This window comes from Ovis aries, chromosome 5, assembly GCF_016772045.2.
Source record: "Ovis aries strain OAR_USU_Benz2616 breed Rambouillet chromosome 5, ARS-UI_Ramb_v3.0, whole genome shotgun sequence".
NCBI classification, from domain to species: domain Eukaryota; kingdom Metazoa; phylum Chordata; class Mammalia; order Artiodactyla; family Bovidae; genus Ovis; species Ovis aries.
In genome coordinates this window covers 35813119-35827504 of record NC_056058.1, presented here as the reverse complement: position 1 = coordinate 35827504, position 14386 = coordinate 35813119, and the positions used below count along the sequence as shown (strand labels likewise).

Sequence of the window (14386 nt, the reverse complement as noted above, 5' to 3'; positions counted from 1 at the left end):
TGCTGGATCCCCTGCTGGGAAAGTTTACCACCACATTGTAAGGTCCTTCTCATTTGTCAAAACCCGGCTTGAGTGTCACTTTCTCCTGGAGGTTTTCCCTGGATGCTTCCTCTCTCCTGGACTCACGATGCCTCCTGCTGTTGTTCAGTCACTTAGTCGTGCCTGACTCTTTGTGACCCCATGGACTGCAGCATGTCCTTTACTGTCTCCTGGAGCTTGCTCAAGCACATGTCCACTGAGTCGGTGGTGCCACCCCACCATCTCATCCTTGGTCATCCCCTTCTCCTCCTGCCCTCAGTCTTTCCCAGCATCAGGGACTTTTCCAAGGAGTCTTTTCCTGGTGCTGCTGTTAAACTCCTCATCAGCCCACTTGCTGCCCATCTGAGGATTCTTTATTACTTGTTGTTTTGGCTTCTCTTTAACATTTGTCCACTTGTCCTCTAATCCCCTTGGTTTCCCGGCCACCTCACTCTCCAGCTTCTCTGTGCTGCTTCTTCTCAGCCTTTCCCTGGGCTCCTCTGCCCCTGGCCACTCAGGAAGTTTGCACTGACTCAGCATTCTGTTCAGACCCTCCATTCTTTTCACTCTTCCTGTTCCTCTGGGCAGTTGCATCCTCCCCATGACTCCAGCCACCACCTCCATGCAAATAACTCCAAATCCAACGGTGTCCTGGGCTGGCTTGGATCAGCTTGTGAGAACGAAGTTTTAGGAATTTTGTGAGACAGACATTAAAGCCATTATTAAAAATTAAATAAACTTATGGTTATATAAATGTTTAAAACAAAGATAACAAGCACTTAAAACACAACTGCCTAATTATTTTACTATTATCTATGCTTTTCAGATTATTCTATATCTATTTTACCTGAATGGTGGAAATGCTGTATAAAGGAGTGCTACCACATGTCTCTTCCCAACTCTCTGCTCAGAGACATCACAGTGACAGCTTGAAACAAACCACAGGGGTAGAATTTACACCACGGATATGGGCAAACTCAACAAGGTGCTTCTCTGCTTGGAAAGCCACGTATTAAAGACTTCCCAGTATACCATGGCCCAAATAAACACCTGAAGCCAGCATGGAGTAGCTTCCTGAGTTCCAGGCTCAGATAACTCTTGGCAGCACACCTTGTCTATCAGGCAGTGATAGCCTGATAGCTAGTCTATTCAGCGTGCCCTAAACAAGCTCACCCTCCAAAGCTGCCCCACCCCCTCAATGCCTATTTCCTTTTTTTGCAGCAGCATCACTCACCCCATTGTCCAAGCCAGAAACCTGGGCATCTTCCTGGATTTATTCCGCTTTCTCTTCCCCAACATCCAATAAGTTACATCTGAAATGATGCTCAGGTCTCCCCTCCAGTCCTGTTCCAGTCTCACTGAGACTTCCCTGGTCCAGGCTTTATCATTCTTCCTGTGGATTCTGCCTCACGTCCCTCATTGCTCTTGCTACGTCTAGCGGTACCTCCCTCCAACCCACCTCCATTTGGACCCCATAAAATGCAGATCTCATTTAGGTTTCTCTTGGGCTTAAAATCCTTCAGTGACTGTCCAATTCCTACAATAGGAAAATGACACCCTTTGTATGGTCTTCTTTCTCTCTTCTTCCTCTCTCCTTCCTACTGCTTGGGCCTTCCTCATTTGACATTCAGGGAATCTCAGTCAAGAGTCACAAACATCACTTCTTGGCTTATTAACCAGATATGGAGTTTACTAGCCAACAGTGGGCAGCTCAGAAACTTTCCTGGAAGGCCAGAGTCCCCTTGGAGACTAGGCAGCCTGGAATGATGCCTAAATCACATCATCAAGCAGTCCCAGGAAGACTCCCCAGATGCTACAGCCGAGCACAGACGGTACAGCTTGCCCTGTTGGTGGTAGGTGCTCCCAGAAGCAGTGTGCCCCTGATCCCTGGCAGGAACTGCCACCACCGCTTGCCTTTAACTAAATAGACTCTCCTCCTTTGCTGCTTCTTCCTGGCATTAGGTTCAGGTTCCTGGTCTGGGGCTGGGATGTTGGGGCTGAGGTCACATGTCCTGGAAGCAAGGAAAGCTGGGAAAGCATTGTCAGCTCCTAGAGGGGGAGGAGGGCTCTACCTCACAAGGTGGGGAATCCCCCAGACATAGGAGGGAGGCAGTTTCAATGATGAGAGGCCAGCAATAACAACAACTGTCCCCCATGCTAGCTTTTAAAATTACACAAGTAAAACACTCTTCAAGGTAAAATAGTCAAACAGCACAAGAATAAAGATGATGAAATGTACAAGCTTCTTTCCTCGAGTTCTCTCAGTCCCATTTGCCAGGGGCAACTACTGTTAACAGTGTTTTGGAAGTTCTTACAGGTGTGTTCTTTGTATATCCAGATGTCTGTATTTATATTTAAGGTGTCTGTATATAACTGTGTGACTGCAAATGCTTTCTTTGGGTCAAAATTGACTAGCTCCATAAGAAAAGGGAACCCTCCTATACTGTTAATGAGACTGTAAATTGATTAAGCCAGTGTAGAAAAACAATATGGAAGATTCACAAAAAAGTAAAAATCGAGCTGCGATATGATCCTACGAACCCACTCCTAGGCATATATTGGGAGAAAACTATAATTCAAAATGATACATCCACCCTAATGTTCATAGCAGCATTATTTACAATAGCCAAGGCATAGAAACATCTAAATGTCCAGTGAAAGATGAGTGGAAAAAGAAGTTGTGGTACATATATACAGTGGAATATTACTTGGCCATAAAAAATGATATAATGTTGTTTGCAGAGATATAGATGGACCAGGAGATGATCATACTAAGTGAAGTAAGTCAGAAAGAGAAAGACAAATATTATATGACATCACTTGAAATATAACACACATGAACTTATCTCTGAAAGTCAAAGTCACTCGTCATGTCCGACTCTGCGACCTCACGGACTTTACAGTCCATGGAATTCTCCAGGCCAGAATACTGGAGTGGGTAGCCTTTCCCTTCTCCAGGGATCAAACCCACGTCTCTTACATCTCCTGCATTGGCAGGCAGATTCTTTACCAGCTGAGCCACATGGGAAGCCCAGGAATACTGGAGTGGGTAGCCTATCCCTTCTCCAGCAGATCTTCCCAACCCAGGACTTGAACCAGGGTCTCCTGCATTGCAGGTGGATTCTTTACCAACTGAGCTATTAGAGAAGCCAATAAATAAAGTCACAGTCATAGAGAACAGACTTGTGGTTTCCAAGGGGGCAGGGAGTGAGGAGGGGATGGATTGGAAGTTTGGGATTAGCAGATGCAAGCTATTATATATATATATATATATATAAAATGGATAAACAATAATGTCCTGCTGTATAGAACAGGGAACTATATTCAATGTCCTGTGATAAACCATAATGGAAAAGAATATGAAGAAGAATATATAGTGTATAACTGATCACTTTGCTCTACAGTAGAAATTAACACATTGTAAAGCAACTATATTTCAATAAAATAATTTTTAAAAAATCAGTTAGCTGCTCACATTACAGTTTGGTACCCTGGCTTCTCTCACCTCACACCATGTCTTGTACTCCTATATCAGTGCACATGGGTCTAACCCATCCTCTCTAATGACAGCATTGCACTGAGTGGATGAACCATAATTAACTAGCCAGTCCTCTACAGATAGACATTTAGATTATTTTCAGTTTTTTTTGTTACAATAAACTATGCTGCAGTGAACAGCCTTGTACACATGTCTTTGTGTGCTTGTGAGAGTACAGATCCAAAGGATGAATTCCTGGAAGGGGAATTGACTGTTGGCTCTAAAGGAGCATGCATTTATGTCTTTGGTAAACATTGCCAAATTGTCTTCCAAAAAGCATGTGCCAGTTTGCAGCTCTACCAGCAATCTGTGAACAATTTTTTCCAGGCCCTGCATAGTCTGGCTCCTGGCTGCCCTCTCACCTCATCATCTGACACTTACAGACCCTACCTTTCCAACCACAGTGCCTTTGCGGATGCTGTGTCCACAACCCAAAATGTCCTTCCTCCCTTGTCTGCCAGATGAAATTCCACAAGGCCCAGCTCAGATGTCACCTCCTCTGTAGCTGTCAGAGACCCGTTCCTCTGGTATCCCACAGCTTCCTGGGCATAATTCTGACATACACCAACTAAGGACCTATGTGTGATTGGCACTCCAGGGTCATTTTGCCAATCCAGACCGTAACCGCAGGAGAAAGGATCATGTCCACCTCCTTCTCCTTCCTTGTTGTTTCTTCAGCTACACTGTGTTTTATCTGTTATCAAGCACAGTCCTGCCTCAGGGCCTTGGCACATATAGTTCCCTCTCTACAGATCTTGCCCTCGAGCATCCTGGCCTTGGTGCTTCTCTGGGATCTCTGCTCCCATTCACCTCCTCACAGAGGCCTTCCCTGACCGCCAGATCTCAAGCGCCCCTATTCTAGTAAGTCTTGTCCATCTCCATTTTATCATCTCCGTGACTCTTATCACAAGCTGAAATAACCTTTGGTCTAAGCATTGATGTTTATTTTCTCTCCCGTATCTCATCTCTGCACACACACTAATTCACTACTGCAAACTCCCCAAAAAGGAGGGGTCTAGTTTTCCTTTTGTGCTGTCTCCAGCCTCAAATCTGCCTGCTACCTAAGAGCTCAGTAAACGTTCGCTGAATGAACCATCCATATTTTACAGAAGAGGAAACTGACATTCAGAAAGGAGAGCTGAGTAGCCAAGGTCCCGCAGTTAATAAAGACCTCCAAACCCATCTACACACTAACACCAACTGCAGCATTTCTCCCCGGTACTCAGCACGCCGCATTGTGTCTCCCACCAGACTAGGTGCCTGGGGGACAGGACTTGAGTCCGATGACGCTCCGGGGTCCCCAGCGGCGTGTCCCGGGCCCGCCCCGTGAGGCTAGCGGGCTCCGCGGAGATGTCACCCTCCCCGCCTCCTGTCAGTCAGGCCGAGGGGGTGGCGCGGCTGCCAGGGGGGGTTGCTGAGCTCAGAGCTGCCGCAGCGCCCCAGCCGGAGCAGGAGCGCGCGAGACAGCAGGGCGCTAGGAGCGAGCGGCGGCTGGCGAAGCACTCCAGGCCCGGACACTACTGCACCTCGGCTCAGGGCTCGTGCTTCGTCTGCTGCAGACCAGCCTGAACGCCTGGCCACGGCCCGATCCCTCATCGGCCGGAGCCCACCTCGGCCCAGCCCAGCCGAGCCCGTGCGTCCGCCTGCTGCAGCCTCTGCCGCAGCCGCCACTCCATCCCTAACCCGGGCCCCGCATCTAGGTGAGGCGGCGGCGCTCCGGGAGCCCCAGGCTGAGGAGAAGGGTAAAGGTCTGGGAATGGAGTGGAGGGGGAACGGGATGGGATGGGGAAGGGGCCGGAGAACGTAAACAGGACGCCGCGGGGTGCGTGTCCGTATGCGCCCCGGGGTAGGTATCTCTCTTGCTTGGTGTCTGCAGCTGCCTGGATGGCCGTGTGGCCGTGCACCCGCGCCCGTGTGCCCCGTGGTGTGTCCGCGTGTCCGTGCGCGTTCGAATGTCTGAGGGTCCTGTGTGTGCACGTGAGCGTGTCCAAGGAGTATGTTTGTTTGCGTGGCCGTGTGTCTGTCGCGTGTGTACAGGCAGGCCCCCGGGCTTCGCGCCGTGCCCAGCTCTGATTCCGCGGGGCTGCAGGTTGCAGGGCCCCGGATAACCGAGGCGGGGGGCCCCTCCTGCGTCCACGGGCTTCAAGGACGCTAGGACTCGCCGCGGCCCTGTGGCCTGGCACTGGGGAAGGGAGTAAGATGGGAGGAGGTTCCGGGCCAGAAGGGCGCCTTCGGTCTCAGGGGGAGGGATGGGACACCTGCGGTCTCTTCACAAGGGCTGGGGTGAGGATTCGGGCGAGCGCACCGGTGCCCGTGTATTCGTCCTCCCCAGGCCGCCAGGATGGACGTGTTCATGAAGGGCCTGTCCATGGCCAAGGAAGGCGTCGTGGCTGCCGCAGAGAAAACCAAGCAGGGGGTCACCGAGGCCGCGGAGAAGACCAAGGAGGGTGTCCTCTACGTCGGTGGGCGAGGGGCGGGGCTTCCGGGGCTGCGAGGTTTGGGGGTCCTCAGAGGGGACAGAGCCGAGGTCCTTAGAGCGAGGAAGTGGGGGGTCTGGGCCGGAGAATATGAGTCAGCAGATGGGGCCGGGTTAGCAGGGGTCACTGAGGACATAGCCAGCCGATGGAAACCTGGGTCAGTGATGACACGAACTGTCCTGGGGAATGGAGGAAGGGTTGATGAGGGTGGAGTTCAGCTGAAAGTCCAGAGAAGCAAGGCAGGGATCAAAGGAGACAGCCTTCTTCTGCTTCTTCTTCCCATTATTAATAGTTATCTGGTGTTGAACTCTTACTGTCTGCCAAGTAAAGTATGAAATATATCTGCAATATGTATTACCTCATTTAATGCTCCCTGACCATCCACAGACCAGGGAAACCCCTGCTTCCCAGAGCTTTAATTGTCTTGCTCAAGGTCACAGCTGACAAGACCTGAAGCTGAAGTTTGAGCCAAGCTTTATGGATTCCAAAGTGCCCCCCTCCCCTTACCACTCTCCTTCCTGTATTGTTGGGGCTCCCTCCCAGCACTGCTCGCCACCTCTGAATCTCTCCTCCCAGTGGTTCCACCATTGGCATCTCTCCTAGGGGTCCACTGTCCTTGCAACTGCCAGCTGTCATCAGGAGAAAGGCCAAGTGGTTAAAATATCTCACCCTAAGAGGGGGGGGAGGGAGCCTTCAGGGTCATTTGCATAAAGGGAGGCAAGAAACTCTGCATGCAGTCTGCTGATTCAGGGCTTATTTTGTGTGATAGAATTATCTTCTATGCAGGCTGCAGAGGGTTGGTTAACCTGCCCAGGGCTGTGGCAGATTTGGAATGGTGGTAATTTGAAAAATACTTATTGATCACCTACTCTGTGCTGGTAGGTGCCGGCTCTGCTGGTGGTGAGGTCAAGTATTCTAGTCTCGGTCTTTGACATCCAGTGGCTGGGGTAGGGAGCCACTTTGGTAATCAAAGAGGGTAGCATTTGAGCTGAGCCGATAAAATAAGGGTGGTTGGGGAGGGAGGTGCAGAAAAGGCAGGTGCCAAGGGCCCTGGGATGGGGCGAAAGATACTGGGTTTGAGAGCAGAGGGCAGTAAGCAAGGGTAAGAAATGAGATCAGCAACAGCCAGTTCATGAGGGGCCCTTGCAGGCAAAGCATTAGTCTGACTGCCATGGCAGACTGTGAGCCAGGGACCGACATGATCTGGCTTCAGCATAGAAAGTCCCCTAGGACTCTGGGGACAGGACAAATTACAGGGAGGCCCGCTGGGAGGTAACATAGCCACTAGATGAGGGTGGTTAGAGCTAGGACAGAGGTGATGGAGACTGGGAGAAGGCTTCAGCCCACACCTTCTGGATCCTAGCTCTGGCCTCCCTCTTCCCTCAGCCCTTTCACTCCGGTGGACCCCTGACATCCCTGATGCTGTCTTCCTGCTAACAGACTCAACAACCACCTCCTTTTCCCCCAGGTTGTCACCTCCTGCTCCTCTCCCTGAGCAGGAACTCCTAATGGTCCCCAGCTCCTACTCATCAAAGACTCAGCTCCTCGTAGCCTAGCATTCAACCTGCCTCGTGGTTCCATCTCAGTCTCCATCACTCTGAGCACACAGACCACATCAACGTGCTCCATGCAGACCCTGAAATCACACCTCTCTAGGTTCCCTGTCCCTCCTCAGTCCCCTTTCTGCGTATCCACTGCTCCCCATTTGTCAAGACCTGGGAAACACCCCCCACATCCTGCACCCCTCAGAGGCCCAAACTTCCTCTCCCCACTACTTTGAGGTCGAAGGCACCAACTTTCCTCTTCTCTGTCCCTTATCTGACAGTGAGCCATCAGCCTGGGACTTGAATCAGAGACGGTGCCAACAAGTGTTCATGCGAGGAATAAATGGAAGTGCTTGCACAACTACCCCCCCCCCCCGCTCCGCCCCCAGCCACCGGTCTCTGGATGTGGCTAGCCTTAGCCCTGAGAAGCCTGTCTGCTTGCATCCTCCTCCTGCCAGCCTCAGCTGGCCCACACTCCCATTTCTGGCTCTATCAGCTGTTGTCTGGGTTGCCAGATCCTCAGGATTGGAGACATCTCACTCTCCCGAGGGTTCCCACCCCCACCTCAGAACAGGCTCTCTCACCTTTCCCACTTGCTACTCTTCTGGGAAGACCCAGCCAATGCCGTAGCTGTCAGTCACCATCTTCACGTCACCCTTAGACCCATCCTTCATCTAAGACACCTGCTACTTTGGCCAGAAGGAGAGATTTGCACCCTATTTAAAAGAGAGTCTTAAGAAATGGAGCAGGGGGTGTGGGGATGTGAGTGTACCGGGGCAGGATGTGGGCAGTTGTGCACCAGGGGCACCTTTCCAAAGACAGAATCTTTTCGCCCCACCCCCAGGTCCATCCCCACCCCCACCTGCTCCCATCCAGGGCAGAGGATTAAATGAATCGGCAGGCAGAGTGCTTTCCCAGTGCTGGATCATGGGCAACATCCAGGGGAGGGTGGGTGGGTCAGGGCACGGGAGGCCGGGGTGGGGGGCGGTGGGGCAGGGACAGACAGTGGGGAGAACTGGACATCCAGATGACACAGGCATGGAAGGGGGCACTTGTGGGATTTGGAGGCCCAAGAAGGCAGGGAAGGACCAGGATGCCCATGCTGCCTGGGTCCCTCTGCCCACTCTGTAACCACTGTGCTTGCTGGCATCTGTTCCCTTGGCCCTTAAATGTGCTCCGTCTTGTCCCTACAGGAAGCAAAACCCGAGAAGGGGTGGTGCAAGGAGTGGCCTCAGGTACTAGCCCAGCCCTGCCCACTTTTTCCCTCACCCTGGCCCAGGGTCTGCTGACATCCAGAGAGTGGGGGCAGAGGGTGGCGGGAGAGGGCACCCCCAGAGCTTTCGGCGGGTTGTAGTGCTCTGTGGGAAGTCAGGCCCTGGAACACTACGGAGGAGGAGGGCATCTATGTCTGCTTGACCTTTGCCCCCAACCCTCTCCCTGACGCAGTGGCTGAGAAAACCAAGGAGCAGGCATCACACCTGGGAGGAGCCGTGTTCTCTGGGGCTGGGAACATTGCAGCAGCCACAGGTCTGGTGAAGAAGGAGGAGTTCCCCACTGATCTGAAGGTGAGCTATCCTTCAACACACACACACACACACACCAGGTACACCCACAAATCTGCCGCCAGGCTCCCTGCTCCCCCAGCCGGCCTGGGGCACAAGCCACCTTGCCTAACATTCTGCAGGGCCCAGATAGACACAGCTCGGCAGGAGTCTGCATGTGGCTGTGTGCGGGCATGGCGCTCCCCGTGACTGTGACCCAGATCTGGATTGGATGCATGTATCCTGCTCATGAGTGTGGTCTGGCCTGCTTTTGGCCTCATCTGCGTAAGTCACTGATTGTTCCCTCATATCTTTTCAGTCAACAAGTATTCATGCCAGGGAGGGATTGTTCTAGGGGTTACCACGGTGAATGGGTTCCTACATTCACGGAGCTGACTCTGTAGTGGGAGAAGATACAATAAACAGCTAACCTGTACACAAGATGATTTCAGACAGGGATATGTGCTATGAAGAAAACAAGAGCGATGGGATGGAGAGTCAAGGGGTGAGGGGCAACTTTAGTTGGGAGGGCTTCTCTGAGAAGGTGACATTAGAACTGACACCCAAGTGATGAGGCACACCATGTGGGAAGTCTATTTCAGGCAGGAGGAACAGCACGTGCAAAGGCCCTGAGGCAGGCGTGAGCAGAAGTGGGCCATGGGGAGGGGTGAACTGTGTCTCACAGATTTGTGCAATGTTACCCCAGGCAAATGGTGGCAGCAACCCATGTGTGCACAAAGTCAGGTACCTTCCTTAGGACATGCTGCAGGGTAAGGGCTGTGAGCTCTGGAGCCCCACAGAGCTGGATCTGAATCTCAGCTCCATTACTTCTTGACTGCCTGGCCCTGGGCACATCCCATCATGTCTCTGAGCCTGATTCTTTGCCTCTAAGACAGGAGATGAATACAAGAGGATTTTGTGTAGATTAGAAATAATGTAGCTTAGAGGTGTTCAAAAACCTAAATGTGCATCAGATCACCAGGAGGCCAGGGTAACATACAGACTGTTGGTCCTATTCCTAGAATTTCTGATTCAGTAGGTCTGAGGTAGGGCTAGAATGTAGACTTCTAAAAGGTATCTGGGTGATGTTGATGCTGCAGGTCCAGGGATCACATCTTGAGAACCACTGATGTAAAGAGCCTGGATGGCATACAGTGAATGCTCAGTAAGAGATGATGGCCCCACAATCACAGGATCAGCCTGTGTGTGCCCCTAGGGGCTTGTGTCACAGGTGTGCTAGGACGTTGAACTCTGTGGATCTATACACCATCTGCACAGACCCCTCCTGTGCAGTGCTCCATGTTTTCCACGTGCAAATGCCGAATCTGCCTCCATGGGGGTGGGGCCTCCTTCCATGTTATCTCAGCATGAGCGGATCCATCCATTGTCTGGGGGAGGAGACCACACAGCACCCTCTGCTCTAGACACTCTGCTCAGTTGGTTCCTTCTCTCCGCTCAGAGGTTCTGGTTCAAGTCCTGTCTCTGCATTTTACCAGCTGTGTGAATTCCCATTTCTTATCCTTGTTTCCAGTGATCACTCCCATTCACTGATCTCTTGTGTGGGCAGGTGCTGTTCTAAATATTGTACATGGAGTCATTCAATGAATCTTCACAATGTCCCTATAAAAAAGGCATCACAATTAGCACATCTTATAGGTAAAAGAACTGAGGCTTAGAGAGGTGAAGTGACTTACTCAAGATCCCAAATCCTGCCTGCCCCCCTGAGAAGGTAGTTGGGAGATGCTAAGCTCAGATTCATGTCACTGTAGTCCCTTGATGCCAACATGGGACCAGGCCCAGTACTAGGGCGCAGAGAAAGCAGAGCCATCAGCTTGAGGCTTGGTGAGGGGGCCTTTGCACACGACCATTTTTCTCAGGCTGCCTTCCTCTTACCTGCACTTGTTGACATTTCAAACCTTCTGTCTCAAAAGAACTCAAGATCATAGACTTACAATCCAAAGCCAGGTGTTTGGGGCCACTGGCCCCATGGAGAACTCATGGAAGCTAAGAGTGTGTGTTTCTGTCTCTACCTCTCAGTCTGCCCACACATAGTATCGTGGAAGCCTCCCCACACGCATACAAAGCAAAGACACCATCCCTCTTCCCATCCGAGGCAGCTGAGATTAGAGGTGAAGCAACTGACCTGATGCCAAAGAGGTAGTGAATAGCAAGGCTGGGGTAGTTTTTAAGCGAACTTCTTACTGAAGTATATTATGCAGAAAACACACAGATCCATGGAATTTTCACAAACTCAGCTCTCCCCAGGTAATCAAGCACCCAAATCAAGACATAAAACACAAGACATAGCTCGTTAGAAGCCCCCCTTACACTCCCTGCCACCCCTACTCCCAGGGCTAAGAATAGGGTGAGGGAAGTGAAGTGCCTGGGGCACAAAATTTAAGGGGGTGCTTATTCCAGGGTCTCGTTTATCCCAGGCACCTGATTCTCCTCACCTTTATCCTGTCCCCCTCCACAGATAATTGCTTCTATCACCACAGATTATCTGAGTGTCTGTCAACTTCACGTAAACGTTATCCTAAAGCACACGTTCTTTTGTACCCGGGTTCTTTCACTCATCACTAAGAAGGGGAGTCAACCACGCCTTGGTGTGCACTGGGTGTCCCCATGCTAGACGTGCAGTACCCTCTGTGTGATAAGACCATAATGCACATATCCATTCTCCTGCTGTTGGACATTTGTTTCCAAACAATGTGCAGAGCTGGGATTCTTCACATTCTGTTTCTTTCCTGGGTTCTGGTCATAGCTGGGTGACTTGGGGCAAACTAACATTTCCCCACCTCCTGGGCTGTGGTGGACTCCCTGTAACTAGGGGAAGTGAGCTACGCCAGGAGTGTAAACTCATGTTGTCACAGGGCCCACCTAGACAGGTAATGTGAAGGAGCTGAAGCTGCCTGGATGGAGCTGGAGCAACTAGAGTGCCGAGGTGCCAGCCCTCATGGGTCCCAAGATTCTTACCTCTGCCCAGTAGGGAGGGACAGTGGTTACATGTGCAACTGGGGGACGGGGTGGGGCCCCTTGCCTACAGAGCATGAACCTCAGGTTACTGTGTGTGCCCACGTGGGCAATCAGCTCAGTCTCGTGTTTGTGCACACATATGTGCTGGCTCACAGGGGACTGGCCATGTGTCTGGCAGCCCCCTATTTGCATATATGCTGGCCTGCACAGGTCTGGGCAGCAGATGCTATGGGGAGGGGAGAGTCTTAGCTCGCACATCCAAGCAACACCATGAGCTGTTGCTTCCAGCTTATCTTAAAATAGCAACAGCTGAAGAAACCAGGCCACACAGGGCCCTGGGGGAGGGATGGGTGGAAAGTGGCAGGGGAATGGCTCAAAGCCCCTGCTCAGCTCTGTCCCTGAGCCTCCATCTCCCTCCAGCCCTGAGGAGCCTCCAGGGTTATCTTGGGGTCCTCATAAGCACCCCCCACCTACAGAGCTGACACCAAGAGGGACAAATGGATGATTATGTGTGCTATCTCCCCATTCCATCCAGTCCCATCAAGGGAAGTACAGGAGGCTGTCAGCTGCAGGGAGAGGGGTATGGGTACCCACAACCCCTGGACACCCCCAGCTTCAAGCCGTGATTGGAGGGATTTCACTGCTCCATCCCATTTCCAAGGCACTCTAAATACACAATTAAAAATTCTGGTTGCACTGCCAACAAAGCCCAGCCTTCCCCCAATCAGCCAAAATCTTCCCAGGGTAGGAATCTGGGGGGCATGCCCAGCTGGCCTCAAAGGCCTTGTCTCTTCTCTTCCTGCAGCCAGAGGAAGTGGCCCAGGAAGCTGCTGAGGAGCCGCTGATCGAGCCCCTGATGGAGCCTGAAGGAGAGAGTTATGAGGAACAGCCGCAGGTGAGGGGTGGGGCTTTGGGCATCCCCAGCTAGGGTGGGAGGTTCCTGGCAGGATAAGTTTGGGCCAGTGAGTTTCCAAGCTCCCAGACCCCAGACCCCAGACCCCAGAGATGGCAGCAGGGAGGGAGGACAGATGGAGCCTGTCGCTGGGTCTCAGGCACCCCTGCCCAGGAACGTCCCAGCCGTCCCCAAATTCTAGGTCTCTCCCCTGCCCAGAGGGAGGGGCGTTCACTATTCTTCCTGGTGGGCGAAGGGACTCGGGGCGCGGCCGGGCCACTTGGTCTCCAACCCCTTCCTCTTTTGCTCTTCTCCACTCTACCCCCATCCCTCTGATGCAGGAGGAGTATCAGGAGTATGAGCCAGAGGCGTAAGGGCCCAGGACGGCCCCCCACCAGCAGCACAATCCCTTCCCGGCCCCCTGCCCCGCCCCCCAGAGCCAGGGCTGTCCTTCTACCCCTTCTCCTCAAAACACGAGATCTTCCTTCGCTCCGAGGTGCCCCCTCGGAGCCCGTGTTTGAGTCTGTCTGTCTGTCCTTCCCGTCCGCGTCCAGCCCTGGGGCGTGGACAGGGCTGGGGCTGCGGCCAAGGCTGGGAGTCTCGCAGCACGTATGTTGCCCCTTCCGCGCCCCATCCCGTCCGGTGTCTGCGCGGTTGTAGCATGTTCTATGTGTTTTTAAACGAACAGGAAAGCGACGGCTCCCCTCCACCCCCCGATAGAGGCTCTCTGAAGGGCCTCCGGGCACCCCCGCCAAAGCCCTCCAGCGCACTCCCACATCGACCCCAAGAACCTTTTTTTTTCTTTTAAACCAAAACCAGGAGCCAGGCTGTGCCATGTCCGAGCGCGGGCGTCATGTGTCGTGATTGTAGCATGGAGAGTCCCCCACCCTCGTGTGAGCGTGTTCCGGGAGGGCGGGTCCGGCCGCCCCCCTCCCCGCGTGTCCATGAATAAAGCCAATCTGTCTGTAGCAGGCGCCGCACGGGCGGGGCAGGGCAGGTCTGGGCTGGGCGCTGGATGGGGGCGGCCGACAGACTTCCAGGTTGCAGCCTGCCTCACTCCACTCTTTGGGGCCCGGCACACCCAGCCCAGGTGTAAGACTGACCACCTCGGGCCTCAGCTCCTACCCTCCCCCATGGACCATCTGGACGGACGCGGCACACCCCACGCCTCGCTCCCAGGCTGGGACATGCTGCTGGCAGGGAGGCGGCCTCGGGCGCCACCTACTGGACCATAAAGCACCTACTGGGCGTGCTGGGCGGAAGGAAGCCCAGTGCAGCCGAGGTGCAGGGCCCACAGGCTCACACCTCAAGGCACAGGCGGCGAAGGAGCATCGACGGCTACGCGCGCGCGGACTTGTGTGCACTTATGCTGGTCCTTGCGCGCCAACCAGAGTGTACGC

General features: G+C 53.0%; 1 protein-coding gene across 2 annotated transcripts; it reads left to right on the top strand.

Moving 5' to 3' along the window:
• Window positions 1-4978: 4978 nt before the first annotated feature.
• SNCB (synuclein beta) lies at window positions 4979-13954 on the top strand. Of its 2 annotated transcripts, XM_027970013.2 has the most exons (6): window positions 4979-5298; window positions 5889-6018; window positions 8771-8812; window positions 9024-9142; window positions 12900-12989; window positions 13328-13954. In XM_027970013.2, exons 2-6 carry the CDS (start codon window positions 5898-5900, stop codon window positions 13358-13360), a joined length of 405 nt encoding a protein of 134 aa, XP_027825814.1. In that variant the 5' UTR covers window positions 4979-5298; window positions 5889-5897; the 3' UTR covers window positions 13361-13954. The 2 variants fall into 2 exon arrangements, with proteins under 2 accessions (XP_027825814.1, XP_027825812.1); XM_027970011.3 differs by lacking the exons at window positions 4979-5298; window positions 5889-6018 and having other exon boundaries at window positions 8557-8812.
• Window positions 13955-14386: the final 432 nt, after the last annotated feature.

Excerpts from the sequence above, each read along its gene's own strand:
- SNCB (XM_027970011.3), top strand. The coding sequence starts at position 8,605 with ATGACACAGGCATGGAAGGGGGCACTTGTGGGATTTGGAGGCCCAAGA. Across the intron at positions 8,813-9,023 it reads GGTGCAAGGAGTGGCCTCAG|TGGCTGAGAAAACCAAGGAG; the intron begins GTACTAGCCCAG and ends TCCCTGACGCAG. Across the intron at positions 9,143-12,899 it reads AGTTCCCCACTGATCTGAAG|CCAGAGGAAGTGGCCCAGGA; the intron begins GTGAGCTATCCT and ends CTCTTCCTGCAG.